The following is an 18,041-nucleotide window of genomic DNA, read 5'->3' as shown; positions in this document are numbered from 1 at the left end:
ACCCTGACACAGCCACATCCTGGGTCTCCATCAGCACTTGTGAACAGCAACTCTGGTGGCAGGTCCTCCCCAAAAAGGAGGTGTGCATGTGGCTGTCCCACAGCTCTGGTCCGTCCTGGCAATGAGTAACCAAGACAACTAGCCACGAAGTAAAAACAGTCAGTTATGGGCCTTCTGGGGATGGGAAAAGCATCTAGATTATTTTCTCCTTTAACTACACTCCGAATTTGCATGAAGGAGGAGGAATCCATATACAAATTCTTAATGCTCATTTGCTCAGAGAACTGCAGACCACTTGGAGTTTGGCTGCATAAGCATATTTTTCTGTCCAAGCCTTCCCCACCCCACCCATCTCTTCCCAGATTAATGTATGACTGCCTGTCCCATAGGCATGGGTCAATGGATCATGATGATAATGAGGTTTATTCCTTTGGGACTATCAAACGCACTCAGCTGAGTGGTAAGTCTCACTGAGGTCCTGAGGACGTGTTCTAAGGCGTGTCGATCTACTGTGCTTTGACCAAGAGAGTCATTTTAGAACACAGGAGTCACGTGCTCCTCACACTTACGTGTTCTTCTGAAGCATACAGGACGTCCATTAGTCGCTGCACGAGGTCATCATTTTCCTGCCCGTGTTCTTGGCAGAGCAGCTCGATCTCTCTCAACTTCCCAAAGTAGAAATCCCTTTCCTTTTCCACACCTTCGAGGGCAAGTTTTAATGAATGTACCTGCAATGGAGTGAGAGTGAAGAAAAAAAACCACCCAAAATATAGTATAAGAAGTGACCAGCAATTCCTGTAAATAAAACTCAAAACAGAGAGAGAGGGGGGGAGAGAGGGGGGGAGGGGGGGGGGGGAGGGGGGGAGAGAGAGAGAGAGCGACAGAGAGAGACAGAGAGAGAGACAGAAATAACCGATGTGTAAGTCTGAGGGAGAAACAACAGGACTGTTGTCTGGAGCTTGACCCTGGGCCAAAACGTCCAATTCTCCACAGCACTCTGATCATTCCCTTCAGGCAAATGGCGTTTATTAACCAGGGACAGAGTGGGCCTTCTGCCTGTGCGGTTCCACGCAGGCTGGGACTGAGCTTTCGTCTGCTGCTAACATAGGCTGGAACGCCTCTTTCCTCTAACTTGTTACTGTGGCCTCAAAGTTTGTATCTCCTCAAAATGTGTATGTTGAAATCCTAACACCCAAGGTGATGATGTCAGGAGGTGGGGCCTTTGGGAGGTGGCTGTCGTGGGGGTAGAGCCCTTATGAATAGGATGAATGTCCTGATAAGAGGCCCAAGTGAGCTCATTCATCCTTTCAGCATGTGAAGACAACGAGAAGGTGCCATCTATGAAGAATGGGGCCGCAAGCAGATGCTGAATCTGCTGGCGCCTTGATCTTGGACATCCCAGTCTCCAGAATTGTGATAAGTAAATGTCTGTTGTTTGTAAGCCACCCTGTGTACAGTACTCTGCTCTAGCAGCCTGAACAGACTGAAATACTTGCTCATCTTCTGCAGGAAATGGAGAATGGGAGGAGGAAAGAGCAGCAGAAGAGAGAGGCTGTAAGCACGGCTATTTAGATTTATGTTGAGGACTCTCCCTCCCTTAGATCACTTGCATGGAAGCCGCCCTTCGCTGTAGACCCTTTCACAAATGATACTGAGCCACATGAGACAAACGCTCTCCAGGGAGAAAGTGGGGCTTCGCGACACGAGGAAAACTGGGTGAGACCGAAAGCCTGGCTGAGTGGATCTGTCTCAATTTCTCTAGTTCGGGCTTTGGGTACGTCACTGGGAAGGCAGGAGGGCAAGGAACGCCTGTTCCCTCACCACAGTAACCCTCATTCCTTCTTTCCTCCTCTCGATCTTGGTTCACAGAGTTTCCAGGGATGTGCAGCTTCTCAGGGTGGCTACAGAACAGTCCAAGTGAAGGGAGGAGGCAGTGGTCAAAAGAGGGTCCAAGAACTCGGACACCCAGAGCTAAAGAAACCCTGATGGGGTTGTGACTAGATCTGGCTTCAAATCTCGGTCTACCAGGCACAGCAGCTACACTCAGGCCCAAACTATTACCCTGTTCCTGGTCTCTGAGGATCTCCATTTGCTTAAACCCTTTGTTTATTTTTATGTAGGGTATATGCTTCAGGTGGTAAATTAAATCTTTCATGGCCCTCCTTAGGTAAAATCTCTCTGTCATTATCTTAAAAATCGCCCCTAATAGAATTTCAAAAAATTACATTTGGAATGCAAAATGTCCTACTCTCTCCTAATAATTCTGGGCCTTTGTGTATGCTTTATCCATGTGGAATTACTGATTCATTCAAACACACACAGACCATGCAGCGTCCATCCTCTTCCTGCGCACCTGGCAAACCATATCCATCCTGTAGATTCAGGGTTACCCTCACTGGCGCCCCCAGGTGGCTGCTTGCAAAGCAGTGGAGAACCAGTTTGCTTTTAACTCATTTCTATTAATACTATAGCTTGCACATTTGTAAGATGTAAAAAAAAAAAAAAAAGTGAAGGTGACCAGCTTAAATTCCAGAAAAAAGAAAACTCTTATTCTAGAAATCCTTTCCTGCTTTAAAACAAACCAACCTCTCCCCAGGTTTGGACACAAAATCCATCTCAATCCTGTGCTAGTGCCAGCAGATGATCTGTGGCAGCTTAGGTGTGTCACCACCCCTCAGCCCCCTGTACCAGGCAAGGACACATCCCACCCACGAAAACTAGGTCTGTCGGGCCCTCTAGGGCTTTGTTCTGCACACTGAACAAATAGCTGAGGCTTTTCCAGACAAACCTTTAGTGCAAATCAGGCTTCAGTGATATTCCACATGCATTAGGTAACAGCTGCCACTACCAACATTCCCTAGTAAAAACCAACACTAGCTAACCTATATGATGAAAATCAATTGGCAAGCAAAACTCCGCTGTCATAGTCCCACTCACAAAGACCAATGCCAGCCTCATCCCTCTTGTGTTGTGGCAGATGCTTAAGCGATGAAGGAGATGCTGGAGATGGATCTTACAAAAGGAGAAGCAGCTCTCTTCTTATGATTCTTCCAACTCCTCCCAGTGTGGCCACAGACTGCAGGTTCCTGCAGGCCTTGCTGTATCAGTGATGGCTATAGTCTCTGCCTGGGCTAACCGACACCCATCTCCGGCCTCACCTGCGCTCCCTGAGCAATGACCAACCTACTTCCAGATGGCTAATCCATTGACTCCAACCCACTTCTGGTTGGCTAACCCACTATCCAGAACAAGTCCCTAATTATATTGTTTATGACTTTTCCTACTGTATGTCTTTTGATTCATTTCTCTCATGGGACTGGTCTAGCATAGTATTACTGCTTTAGTGCATCATGGGAAATTGCCTGAGAAAATGCAAGAGGCCAAGCAAATGAGAATCCTCCAAGTTTATGGCACTCGTCCCTTTCTCAAGGAAGACTGTGCTTCACCCTTCAGCATCAGGGTCTCCCCTCAGCCTCTCCTCACCTGAGTGTTCTTTGTTCCAACACCATGATGCCTGTGGGGCCCCCTCCCAAACTCGGGGGGCATCCTGTTGGCTCCAAGACAGAAAAAGGAGGGAACGGCAACAGTTAACCATGGATAGAAATTTGGAGTAAGTGCTCAGTAATATTGGTTGAAGGACTCACAGTGCAGGGTGTGTCTTCCTTCTGAGGCACAGACAGGGGGAGGCACACTCCTCGGTGTGAAGGTGTCAGGGGGCAGAAATGGGGAGTGAGGCCTTTTGGAAGTAATGAAGGGATTATAACAGGAAGGTGGCACTGGACCATTCCTCTCTCTTCTCACTCGGTTCTCTGAGTGGCATTGTGGATGGTAGGATGGTTTAGTGGAGGCATTTTAGAGGTCTGAGTTCCCTGGGGATGGGCTGTGTGTGTGATCTGGAGAGCTAACGGGAGCCTAGAGCCAGCCCCAAGGAGAGGAAGTGGGGCTGGCTGGGTCAGGCTGTAAGGGGGAGAGAACCTCAAGGTTTCCACATGGTCATACTTTGGGCTGAAGAGGTGGGACACTGGGTGTGGTAGACGGGGAAGAGAGGGAGGAGTCATGAAGAAACACAAGATAAGAAAGATACCAAAAGAATTTGGGTTCCTTAAGGAAAAAGAGTTCTACAGTTGTGCCTTGGTATCTGAGAGGAATTGATTCCAGATTGTCCCTCAGATACAAAAACCCATGGATACTGAAGTCCCTGATATACGACAATATAAGATGATATCATATTTGCATATAACCTACGCACATACTCCTGTATACTTTAAATTATCTCTACATTACTTATAATACCTAATACTATGTAAATAGTTATGTTGTATTGTTTTTAATTTGTATTAGTTTTTATGTTTGTATCGCTATTTTTTATTTTGAATATTTGCAATACTTGGTTGCTTGAATCTGTAGATGTGGTAACCCATGGATATGGGAGGACCAACTTTAGGTCCAAGGCATCACAGAGATTTAGGTCCAAGGCATTACAGCCTTTAGGTCTACTCTGATTTTCTTGGAGCCTGAGACATGTGGCCCAAGGCTCTTTATGACTGTCCTTACTGCCTTTTAATTGAGAAGAAGTCATTATTGGAAACAGGACTCAAACTGAGAATCAGCAGGTAATTAGAACATTCCAGTTTCCAAATCCAAGTCCTACCTGCTGGATGGCTTAAGTTTTTACACCTTTTTCCATAAAGTGATCAGAATTGTAAAGAAACACCCTAGCTAAGAAACTGCCTTCATTAAACTAGATTCTTGATTACAAATATACAATTATCACAAAAGCTGTTTCTAAACTCTTGCTGGCTCATCAAGAATAAGATTAATCACCACGACTGGCCCAGTGAGTGGCTGGGAACAGCCTGGGGCCCTGGAGTAAAGGCTCCTCTCATAGCGGCAGGGTAGCCAGGATAAAAGGCTCTCCTGTATGGGCCCTCCACTACCCGTTGCTTTTATTACTTTTAAGCTACATATAATCTTAGGAAAGATGAGAAGTACCTAAGATTTTATAATGAAAATTTCAAAGACAGTGGAGCTAGCTAGATTTTACCATAACTGTGAGGAATGCTAAATTAAAAGGAAAGCTCTTCTACTTAAAACACAATTGTGGCCTTTCAGATCCCCCAAATATTGGGTTCGGTGCTCCTGCAGCATCCAACTTCTGCCATTGTGGGAAGTAATCAGGTTTTTTGTTTAGCTCGTGTAATAACCTACTGTGTGCAATTGCTATCTACAAGTTCTATGACGGAAGGAAAGGTATCTATTTTACCACTATTATTCTACCAGCATTAAGCGTAATATCTTTCATATAGAATGAGCTCAACTACTAATAGCTGAAGAAAGGAAGGAAGGAGGGAAAAAAGAGAAGGGGAGGGAGACAGACTAACACTGACTCAGCCTTTAAAAAGAGAGGGAGGGAGACAGACTCACCCTAATGCAATGCAGCACTATCTAGAATGGTCAGAGGTGGGCAGGATGGACTATGGTCTAGCCGGAGCTCATGACAGCCCTGAGGGACAGGGGAGGGGAAGGTGACCTGAAGTCTGCAGCAAGGCTAAGCCATCTGCCCCATCTTAATGTACAACTTTGAGATTTGTGACTAACACTTTTTATTCATCATGGGCTACTGATTTTGTCTTCCCGAACAATCTTTATATTCTTACTTACTTGAAACCAAGGATTCCTCCTTACCTTCCCTCCCTTACCCAGTCCTAGGGGATCCTAGGCCCCCTACCTCTTACATATGTCACTGCTCCTAGAGGTGTGGCCAGAGCTGATGCATTACCTGTTCATTAAGCTGTATGACCTGCGTTTCTAAATCTTTATCAGATCTGGATGCTGAGCCGCTGGAAGAAGCCCTTTTGGCTGATGAGGGTCGAGAAGGTGTGGATCCTGGTTTAGCTGCTGGACTTGATTTAGCTGCACCTGAAAGCAATCAGAATAAATGATAAATACTGGTAATATTAAAAATGTGTTTTAGATATATAGAAAATGAATGATATAAAAGAAGCTTACTATAACATATAAGAGACACCTCCAGTGATCCCTTCCCATACAGAAGGAGTATAAATATTTCAGCAGGAGTGTACACAGTTAAAAGTATGGTTGTTTTGGGCAATTTATCTCACCTTTGTGAGTGCTGTTTTTTTTCCTAAAGTAACATGAGGTTAATGCCATTGTCCCTTCTCCCTCTGGAGATGTAAGAGTAAGAGAACAAATTTTAAGATTTTTGAGAGGAAAGGTTTTTAGATAAGCTTAAAAGTATCACCCTAATTGAATTTCTAACAAACAAGAGAAAAGATCTTAAAACCGATTAATACTTCAGAAGAAATATCAATACAAATGTATTTTTTTCTCTTTTAAAACATTTCCCAGCTTTAGCCACTAAAATGCCTAAGAGCAATGACATTTCCATAGCAGCGGGCACTCCTGATGCCCAAACCTTGGTTTCTAAAGGTTATTCTGCAATAAAAGGGCTTCTTGAGAAATGGCTGATTCTAGGGATGGGGCAGGGAATGTTCAGGGTAAGCTGAGGATATCTTGTGTCAAAAAACAAGGAGGTGCTCCAGGATTAATATCAAGAGCTCGAAGGGGCTCCCCACCAGTCACACTTGGGACAGTTTGAATATTAGGAAGAACAATAGCTTCATTTATTGTAATGCACTGGATAATAAAATCTATTAATCTACAATGACTGAAAGAGAGATGGGCTGGAAGAAAGGGAGAGGGAGAGGGAAGAGAAAAGAATATAAAGATCTTTTCAATCCTTTTTAAGGAACACTGGCAGTCAGTAAATGTACAAGAAATGCTGGAACTAGAAAATAAATCACAATTTTGTGACATCCGTAACTAATAAGCGATTCAGAAAGGGCTCATCATTGGACATGTAAACTTTAGGTGAGAGGGTTTTGGGGAACAAGATATTTACATGTGTTACTCTAAAGGGAAAAATACACCCTTACCATGGGGAGATCTGAGGGTCAGCACCTTAAGCAAGTGATTCATTTAGCATCACTAACAATGTTATAAAGTGGAAAAATGAAAAACCATTGGTTTCAGGTAAGACCTCACCTATTTGGAGCTCAGCTCACAGCAGACTCTCACTACCTAGAACAACGCACAGACACAAGAATGGCCTCTGCAGCCAAAATAGAAGTCCCAATGTATACGCAATGTACTTCATGGATTATGAAATTCCAAGCCACTACTGGGGGCCTGCCCATTCCCTTTTCCTCTGAACACAGTCCCCGTAAAGTGGCATCTCTGTTTTTCACCATCCCTTCAGTCTGGTATAGGTGCTCCTTCTCTGTGCTCCCAGTGGCCTAATACCCCAACCCCTGCTCTTGTTTACAGCAAGAAACACATCTTATTCATCTTTGTAACCCCAGTGCATAGCACAATGCTCAACTGAACATGTATTTGGTTAAAGAGCAAAAGTTTAACTATATAAACAAGCAAATAAAATTTTTAGTGATATGGTTTCCAATTTTACAGTTTATTTCCAACTTCACAGTTTATTAGTATCAACAGATTAGCAAGAGCCGAAGGGTTATAAAGGCAGGTATGTGACAGCAGTTACAAGTTTCAACCAACATCCTAATTACAAAGTAGAAAACAGGAAAACCATAAAACTTATATTTGTGTCTTCAGGTGCCTGGGGTCATTAGCTCCGGATGCAAGTCACACCCTCTAGAAACACTGACAGCATGACAGCCTTTAAAATACAGGCCTTTCTGTTAAAAAAATTTTTTTTTTAAATAAACTTCTTTTAAAACACAGGGAGGTGCCTAATATACTTTAAAATGAGAATGGTTAAATTGGGAAACACTTAAAATAGTTTGAATTTCTCAGGGTAAATCTGCAGATCCCTGGAAACCTCACCTGTGCAGAAGAGCTTCCCAAGGATTCTAGAGGGCTGACGTTTTGCTTTATTTGTGCCTGGTATATGGCCGTGAGGAACCTTCTTCATCTCTGTTGAAGCCCATATAAAACACTCCTGGAACACTACCTTCCATGTCCTGCTGACCAAGTTCTTTAACCCAAAGGCAAACCAACTGGGTAAAGAAAACAATGTAGACGAGCAGGTAGGGGAGGCAGGGTGAGGACACCTGATCTGGCAAAGAGCCTTCTCTGAGGCAGCCACCAGCCTAACAGGTGGGGAGAGAGCTCGGAAATATCAAGTTCGTTCAGATCTTTTTATAAGCAATACCTCATATTTTAATATAAAGGAAGTCTAACAGAAAGCAGTGCGAAGACTGCCTATGATCAACACCCCTTACACACACTTATTACACTTAGTAAGTGCCTGCCATGGGCCATGCACTGGAGGCCCCTAAAAATGCCTAAGATGCAGTCTTTGTTCTCCAGCTGAGTTTTCACATGAGCAACAGCTATCTAAGAATTCCCGGTGTGGCACCTTCAATGTTCTCAGGAATAAGCCAGGGTTCTACGACTCCATGACCATCCCATGTGATATGGGTTGGCTGTGTCTGCATCCAAATCTCATCTTGAATTGTAGTGTTCCCATAATCCCCACATGTTGTGGGAGGGAGCCTGTGGCAGGTAATTGAAGCGTGAGGGGCAGTTACCTCCATGTTGTTCTCGTGATAGTGAGTGAGTTCTCACGAGATCTGATGGTTTTATAAGGTGCTTGTTCCCTCTTTGCTTGGCACTTCCTCCTTCCTGCTGCCGTGTGAAGAGGGACATGTTTGCTTCTCCTTCAGCCATGATTTTAAGTTTTCTGAGGCCTCCCCAGCCCTGAGAAACTGTGAGTCAATTAAACCTCTTTTCTTTATAAATTATCCCGTCTTGGGCAGTTCTTTATGGCACTGTAAGAACTAATACACCATGCAATTCAGGCTGTATTCCCTCTGCCTCCTTCCTGTCCCCTACCTCCTCTGAGCAAGCAGGTCTACCACCCTTCCAGTCTCAGCTCAGATGTCACTTTGTCTGGAAGGCCAAAGTGCCCTGAACACTTTCCACTGTTGTGGTACAGCTATTTCTTTAATGCCTACTTCTCCCACGAGCGGAAACGCCAGGACATAGGAGTTTTATCTGTTTTAGTCACCTTATGCTCTCACCACCAATCACAGTGCCTAACCCAGAGACATTCAATAATAGTTTTTATAATTCATTCTATAAGACCTAGCAGAGGCATCTCTTCAGGGTAAGGACACTGGGGGAAGCTTGAGGAGCTGATGCCAATGTCAAACTCACAGACACAAAGAACCAGCAAGACAAGAAGGAAACCAAATAAAAACCATCAGCCTCCCAGAAAGAGAGCTCCTCCTTGGTTTCCTCTCAAGATTACCTTCTGTAAATTACTTAGGCTCCTTACCTACACAGAATCAGGAGAGGTGGAGTAAACTCAGTCAGTCAGTATATGCTTAATTCTGAGTGGTCTGTGCTGGGCTGTCCAAGCCTGTGTCATGCTCACTGGCCCTTCCTGAGGGACACAACCTTGCAGAGGGGGCTTCCCTAGATAGCATGTGATGACCCACCTACCCTGGCAGTCTTTCATAGGCAGGTCAGCAACAACAAAGTGGTTGCAATAACTGAGCTAGGATCATCAGACACACTCATGTTCTGGTATCTGGCCTTATCCAGTCTGATGTCAATTTAAAAAGAAAAAAGTGATGGAAGAAACCGAAGCTGACTGCTTATAATACAGGGCTACCACTAATTATATTCTCAGGATATCATCAAATAGAGCTTGAAAAAAAAAAAAACTGAAATGTTTGATAAGATATAGAAGGGGTTGTGGCAAGCCAAACCCCAGGGCAAAGCCACATGATCAAGGAAGAGCAACTATGAAGAAGCAGAGGACACTGGCCAGGAGCGCAGTGAGGAGACACGCAGGGAAAATCCCCGACTGCGGGAGGCGCTCAGCACGGCTCATGGCAGGGAGGGAGGGTGCAGCTGCTGCAGTTACTGATGCTCTCCCCATTCTAGCCACACACAGTCACTTGGGGAAACAGGTTTTGCTTTGTTTTGTTTTCTTCCCTTGAGGAACTATCCCTTGCTGTTAACAGAGCCCAACTTCAACCTGCCTGTGTGGCTTGGACTCGCCAAGCTGTGGTTCAGCCCTAAAATGGCATCTGTGTTCACAAATCAGGCAAAGGTCAGGTGGTGGCCTAGGGCCCCAGGGCTCTCCCACTGGCACACAGCATGTGCACCTCCTGGATCCCTTTGAGATGAGAGAGGTGCAGGTGATGAAAATCAGGCTTGGCAACCTCTGCTGCTCCACCACCTACACACACGTGGGAAGGAAGAACCGCTTCTGCCCCACCCTTAAGCCTTGCTAACGGGGACACAGTGCAGGCTGAGTGAAGGAAGAAATGGAAAAAATTCTAAACATTTAATAATCAATCACTTAAGTAATTAGTATTTGATATTTAAAATGAGAGGGATCTTGAAATTCTACTGTTTGGAGAAAAACTGATAACAGAGGAAAATAAATGATGCATGAGGATATGTGAAATCAGGCCTACTTAACTACATTTTTACCTTCAGATGAATAAATGTGAAGAAATTAAAGAACGGGAAAGGCATGGGAAAGAGTTTAGTTATCTTCCGAGGTTTGGGTAAACAACAACAACAACAACAACAACAAAAACCCCATAATTAACAGTTAAACTAAAAGCTCGTTTTCAAATAAATGTAAAGTGGGCTCATTAAATCATCACAAGCTGCAATTTGAAATGGAAGTAATTTACCCCTCGCAGCTGTCACATGATTAAGAAATACTAAATGTATAAAAATAAAAATGAAACCTTTTGTCCTCATTATATTCAATGATTTCATGTTTTCCTTTTCAGAATAAATAATAGACAATATCCTAACATATAGCACAACTCTTTAGAGTTAAGAACTTGTTTTTGTTTATTTGCTGTCTAGGTCTCGCTGTCTTCTAACAACCACACTCTAAAGTTTCTAGGGCTGCCAGATACTCCTTCCCCCTTACCTGAGCAATATAACAAGAATGTTCTCACAAAACTGCACAGTTATCAATGTCATAAACTTAACACTGATACAAGACTTTTATGTGAGCTACCATCTGCATTCCAATCTCGTAAACCGCTCCCAACACGTCTCTGATAGCATCCAATCTTGGTTTTAGATACTGAAGTCCTCAAAAGCTAACTTCTTGCTTCCCAGAATGCCCCAGTCCATCAGTGATTTGACTTCTGTACCTTTCCCAGGCCTCTTGGCTCAAGGATGCTTATGTGGAAAACATTTACATAATAGCTTTTAGAGAGTGCACCTACTTTGGCTGTAATACAGATATAGATTTTTTTTTTCTTGCAGCTGATTCAAATATTTCAATTTTTTTTCAAGCTGCATTTGATGATGTCCTGAGAACATAATGAGTGGTGGCCCTGTTTGCAAGTAACCATTTTGCCCTCAAGCTTTTCTACCTCCCTAATTTTACCTTTCAAAATAAAAAGGAATCTTAGAAGCAGAGGAAAATAAGCATCAATTCTGTCCAAGTCCCTGTAATTCTCTGAATTTGCTCACTGGACATGATTTACAATGCTAGTCTTTGAGCAGTTGTGTCTTAATTAATGCCTTTAGGATTTGGGGGTATAAATATGATTCTAAGACATTTTAACCATAGTTGTAAAACAATTCGGAGTGGTCGGATTCACTGCCTCAGTGAAGCCTGGGCGTTGCCGTGTCTAATGTCAATAACTAGTAGCTTGCTTAATGTTTATGGAAAATGCTGCAACATGTTGGGCATATGAGGCCCAATGGATTCAGAAGGATGAAGCAAATCAAAGCACTGGACTTGGCTTTATCCTTCATGGCCAAGACTCTGCTGGAATTTAGAAATTCTTTTCACATAATCTGCCATATTATTCCTTTTGCCAAAATCATAAACAGAGGAGCTAAAAATATGACATTAATACTGTTGACAAGAACCACAGAGACATTAAAAACATGAGCGTGTGCACACACACATGCAGGCGGCCACCACTCTTCTGGTTATGGTCATTCCCAATTTTTCTCTACTTTGAGAGCCCTTTCCCCTCCCAAACCATCCCCCAGCCCTTCTCAATCAAATGAAGAAAACCCAGAGCTGAATAACTATGGCAGAAGATACACTGCATCTGTACTGATTCATTGTGGATGGATCTGATATTACTTTATTATCCCCCGCACTTTGACAAGGAGATTATATTTTTTAACAGATAATGAGCTTGGTTAAAAAAAAAGTAATGTCATTGCTGGAGAAAGGGTGTGGGCTAGACTGATGAGGAGGGTAAATTCCACAGGAAGAGGACTTCCTCGGAAACTGAACTGACATCAGAGCCCTCATACTGCAAAAGGATTGCCCGTCCCTACAGAATTCTGATTACTGCAAATTCAAGTTACATTGACCTGGTCTTTCCTTCAAAACTGCCTCCATACTTTCACTTTGTAGATTCTGTAATTTGCTGTGAGTTTAGGGCAAAAAAACACGTCAGTGGACAGAGTTCAGGCCAAATGAAACTTTAACAGGGTTCTGGGATGCCCTGATTCATGAGATCATTAGGAGGTTGGTTTTTTAATTCTGAAATTGGCAGTTTACAGCTTCTGTTCTGACCAATGCAGCCAGTGGTCAGGTTTGCAGCTCTTCCTTTTCAGTGGAGGCTCTTAAAAGTGGGCAGTCCTCCTTGAGCAGCTAGGGGCAGCTCCACACAGCAGGCACGAGCCACACCAATCTCGTGGGAATGAAGACCTGGTAAGGAATTGGACATCCTTCACCTGCCTCTAGGGAGGGAGTGAGTGCAGTGGTCAAGAGTGGGGGCTCAGCAGCCAGAGAGCCTTCCTAGGGGTCTCAGCTCCACTACTTCCTGACTGGTGTAGCTTTGTGGCCACCTTGCTTGCTTTACATTTAAGAAAGGAAAAGCAGTGCCAACTTCCCAGAGTTGGGAGGGGTACATGACTTAACACATGGAAAATGATTACACAAGGGTCTGGCACATAGTATGTGCTCAATAAATGGTAGCTTACATTACTATTATTACTCAGCAAATGAGACCTGATTCAACTAATGATGCAAAAGTACACTTGTTTCCCATTTCTAGATACTACTAAAATAAAACAGCTGAAATACTAAGAAAATAAGGCTCATGTTTATTTAAAGAACAGTTTTACAAAAATTGATTAACCCAGTTTTTACACAGTGAACAACTATTGTATAAAGATGCACAACTGCATCATGTAAATATGCTCAGCTTCAACAAATTCGCTTTTAGAACCAAAAAATGTGATTAACCCATAACCCACCGATGGGCACCAAGGCATAGATTCCGTCCATTCCATGCACTCCCTATCTATCTTCATCTGTGCTTCTTCTAAATTATCCTAATTCGTTCATTTGTGCAAACTGTTATTGAGCCATAACCCTATTATGCACCTGAGAAAGCTAACAGGCAGTTGAGATCAAACAATGAATGAAACACAAAAGATGCTTGTCCTTGTGAAATTAACATTCTAACAGGGGAACTAGACAATAAATAATAACATAAATTAGTAAGTGACAGAATAAACTAGAAAATAAGTGCTATGAACAAGAGAAAATCAGAGCAGGGTTGGGTAGAGAGAGCTGGGTTGGGGGTGGGCGAGTAGCAATTTTAAATAGGAATTTCATGGAAGGCCTAAGCATCCACTACGGTTCTTCCTCCAGTTTCAGTTTTTCAACTCAGACCCATGGTACTTTCACGGGCCACACTCACACCAAGGCCACCCAGAAGAACAGAGGTCAGAACAGCAAGCACTAGCAGGGCAGTGCCAGGTGCCCCTCTTGCTGGGAGTCCCGCAGCAGTCTGGCACAGACACAGGAGGCGAGAACCTCCTGTGTGGGGTCACTGTGGCTCAAAAGTCTCATTCTTCACAGAAGCCAACAGCTCTTGTAGCAAACTCCATAGTCACAACTTCCAGGATCCCTGCAGGGAACATGCTAGCTGCAGGAGTAACCCTTCCTTCTTCAAGGTCTCTCACAGTAAGTGTGAGACCTGAGCCAAGACCTGAGGCAGGAGAGGAAGGTGGCCGTCTGGACAGCCAGGAGCAGAGCAGGCCAGGCAGAGGAAATGCTGAATGGGGGTGCAAAGGCCCTGCCTTCCCCACTCAGGAGCCAGGTCAGGTGGGTAGGGCAGGGTGAGAATGGGATACTGCAGGTAGACAGAAGGTCAGACATGTACTGGAAGGGCAGGTCAAAAAGGACCTCGCAGGGGAAAAGGGAAGCCAGTGCAGGATGCTGAACAGAGTGACATGATCTAGCTTTGCTTTCAAATGGCTCACTCTGCCTGCTGTGTTGAGAACAGACCAGGGAGGCTGAGGGGAGATGCAGAAAGGCCAGCTAGGGGGCTACTGCAGTAATTTCCCTGGGTATGAGCAGCGAGTGCCTAAGACAAGATTCGTTGTGCTTTTGGTAAAGTACCTGCAATGGTATAGTTTAGGAAACCCTATTCTATATCCTACAGAACAGTCACCAAATGTCCAGCAATTTCACAAAATACACGTTTTGCAATGTTAACAGCAACAAAAAGACATTCTGTGATCAATGGCATGTGCTATTGATTCCAAGGGGAGGGCTTAAGAGAAAATGGGCAGTAACAAGAGCTATGAGTCAGCCTGTTTCCCTCCCAATCCACTGTTTAGGGGTCATTACAGTGTAAAATAAATGGCTCTGCCCCTGGGAGAGCGTACGAGTGAGGCGCACTGCAGGTCGGGGGCCTGCCGAGAGCATGGGTACTGCAGCACGGAATGACCAGCTCCTGAGGACCTCTCTTCGCTGACCGGTGGTCTCAAAGCCTGCCCCTGCCAAGGACAGAGGGCCTGACTTTCCTGAGCATGTCCAGTGAGTGTGAGCCTTCACATACCGAGTTACTTCTGCCCTGCTTACTGTCCCTGCTAGAGATGATGTGCTTATTTTTAGCCATCATGTGATTCTCCAGTATTTTCCAGGCTCTGCTTGAGTCACTCTGGTTTCAGAGAATTTTTCATAGGGGGAAAAATGCAGGAAAGTGTTCTGCATCTTACAATGGCTCAAGTATTAAAAATTCTATCTTTTAAATAGTTATTTCAACATGCTATCTATTTCTTTCGATAAACTACTGATTCCAAGGGGAGGGCCTTTCACACCTCACATCTTGGTAAAAAAACTACTTTTCACACCTCACATCTTGGTAAAAAAAATTAAGTGTCCTTTGAAACACATTAGGTATCAAATCTAATCACTATCTTCATTTAAAATATTATTCTTCGATCATTCTCAGAGCAATAGAAATGGTAAGGCTCACTCACCCCATCCCAACAATAATTTAGATATATTATATAATAATATATCTAATATATATATTAGATATACATATAATAATGCAGCCTGTTCACTGCAGTAACAGGGGAAGATGGTGACGGAGCCCAGCACACTGAGCCAGCCCACTGGGCAGATGACACACAGACATTACCACAACAATGACATCGAGGGTGCTACTGCACTCCTGGTATGCAGTACTCATTTACCAAAAAGTTTATACACTAGGATGGTTATTTTGGAAGAACGTAAGTACTAAGTTTATAATATGTCCTTTAGACTCCAGCCAGAGCCCCTACTGACTGACAACTAGCAAGACCAGTGCTTGTAGTTGTTTATCTGATGGTGGCCAGTCTGCTGTGCTCCATTAACACCATCTTATCCAGACTCTCCTGCTAAGACAGACATGATCTGAGGCCACAGGGCAGGCTGGAGCTCAGGGAAGGGAGAATTCCGAGGTGAGCCCCATGCTCACCAGGCTCCTGGTCCAGGTATCTCTGCTTCTACCAACCGACTACTAAGTCAGAAATGTGTGTAACATTTATCCCTGATTTCCTCCTCTTCTTTACTTCCCATATCCCATTAATCATCCAATTTTGCTGACTGTATCATCTTAGGGTCTCCATCACCCACATGGCTACTGCCTTCATTAAGGCCACTGTCTTCTCCCATGTGGTTTGCGGCAAAGCCTCTTAGCTGGTTTACGAGATTCTAACTGTGCCCTCTCTAATGTGTTTTCTATAATACAAAGCACGCTTCTGCTTAAACTTTTCCATGACTCCCTACTATAAAGTGTAATCTCGGTGTGACAAACAAATCCTACAGTAATCTCCTTACCCTAATAATCTCCACCTCCTGGTATTCATGTTTTTGTATAACAGCCTCCCCTTGAGTGTATGTAAGACCCGTGACCTGACTCTAACCCACAGAACATGGCAAAGGTAATGGGAGTTACTCTCACCATTATGTTACTACATGACCATCTTGCTGGCAAACACGCCAGAGAGACCTCCCCTATTCCCCTGAAGAAGTAGTTGCCATGAAGTAAGCATCTTTGTTGGAAAAGCCCATAAGGTAAGGAGGTGCAAGTGGCCTCTAGGAACTGAGGGTGCTTTCAGCAAGAAACTGAAGCCCTGGTCCTGCAGCCTCAAGAAAACTGTCAACAACTTGAGGGGGCTTGGAAACAAATCTTTCCCCAGTTGAGCCTTTGATGAGACCACCACCCCAGTGGATACCTGGATTATAGTCTGGTGAGATCCTAAAACAGAGAACCCAGCTAAGATATGCCTGGACTTTAGAATCTATAAAATAATGCATAAGTGTTATTTTAAGCTGCTAAGTTTGTGATTTTATTTTTTTAGCAATAAGAAGAGCCCCGCTTCCCTCTGCAGTCTCATAGCTCAACATCCACACCGAACAACATGCACTTTACTGAATGGAGCACATTCTTTTGACTTCAGCATCCTTGTCTTTCTGCCTGGAATGCTCTTCAACACACCTCCATTTGGCTAACATCTACTTATTCATTAAGTTTTGCTTGAACTTCACTTATTTCAGAAACCTTTATAGAAGATGTTTAAGACTAGCCCAGGTGTTCTTCCTACACATGCTGAGGGAACTCGCCTCCCTTTATTATTATTGCCTATTTATTGTCAACTTTTCCCACTAGGATGTAATCTCCTTGAAAACAGGGGTCTTGTTAGAATCACTGTGTATCTCCAGAATCTCTTACAGTGCATCATCAAACATCTGTTGACAGACTAGATCAATTAGTAAAAAAGAATGAGAATTCAGGTAAAGCTTTCACAAAAAGGGCAAGGAATCCAAGAAGTAGGAACTGTTAAGAAACATTTTCTAGAAGTAATTATATGAAAAAGACACATGCACACACATGTTTACAGCAGCACAATTCACAATAGCAAAGATATGGAACCAACCTAAGTGCCCATCAACCAACGAGTGGATAAAGAGAATGTGGTAACATACATCATAGAATGCTACTCAGCCATAAAAAGGAATGAAATAATATCTTTTGCAGCAACTTGGATGGAGCTGGAGGCCATTATTCTAAGTGAAATAACTCAGGAATGAAAAATCAAATAGTGCATGTTCTCACTTCTAAGTGGGAGCTAAGCTATGAGGATGCAAAGGCATAAGAGTGATACGATAGACTTTGGGGACTCGGGGGTGGGGAAGGTTGGCGGGGAGTGTGGGAGAAAAGACTACATATTGGGTACAGTGTATACTGCTCAGGTGATGGGTGCACCTAAATCTCCATACAAGGACTTATCCATATAACCAAAAACCACCTGTACCCCAAAAACTATTGAAATAAAATTTCAAAAGGAAACATTTTCTGAGCTACTGCATAGTGTACTAGCATACTTTCTAAGTTACAGTGTAAGAGGCTTCTCAGGTAATGGCTATGACTCGAGAGCACTTCAAAAACAGCCATGTGTTGACTGAGTACTACATCTTCCTTGATCCAGACGAACGCTGCAAAGATTCGGCTTAAACTCATCAACTCAATAATTACATGAGGACCTTCTACGGGCCACGCAATGGGGGAACAATGATTGAATAAGACAGAGTTGAGTTATAGCGTAGTTCACCCAATTCAAAGGGATTCTAGAAAATTCTACAAGTCAAAGCTGTTTGTGATTCCTGCCCAATATACTAAGTAACAAAAAAGGTATCAATAATAAAGAAAAATAGGGGGCCGGGCCCAGTGGCTCAAGCCTGTAAT

At 43.6% G+C, this 18,041-nt stretch overlaps 1 protein-coding gene across 6 annotated transcripts in view; it reads right to left on the bottom strand.

Annotated features, from left to right (window-relative positions):
* Window positions 1-18,041, bottom strand: part of MAPRE2 (microtubule associated protein RP/EB family member 2) — a 169,793-nt gene that overhangs the window by 10,984 nt on the left and 140,768 nt on the right. For 5 of the 6 annotated variants that reach the window (XM_025364906.1, XM_025364905.1, XM_025364904.1 and 2 more), the window contains 2 exons: window positions 5,780-5,919; window positions 570-728 (listed from right to left, as the gene is read on the bottom strand). In XM_025364906.1, the coding sequence (XP_025220691.1) occupies window positions 570-728; window positions 5,780-5,919 (299 nt within the window). Of the gene's footprint in view, window positions 1-565; window positions 729-5,779; window positions 5,920-18,041 lie in introns of all 6 variants that reach the window. The other variant, XM_025364903.1, reaches the window with a different exon arrangement.

Source organism: Theropithecus gelada, chromosome 18 (assembly GCF_003255815.1).
Source record: "Theropithecus gelada isolate Dixy chromosome 18, Tgel_1.0, whole genome shotgun sequence".
Lineage (NCBI taxonomy): Eukaryota > Metazoa > Chordata > Mammalia > Primates > Cercopithecidae > Theropithecus > Theropithecus gelada.
This window is presented reverse-complemented; position numbering and strand designations above follow the sequence as displayed.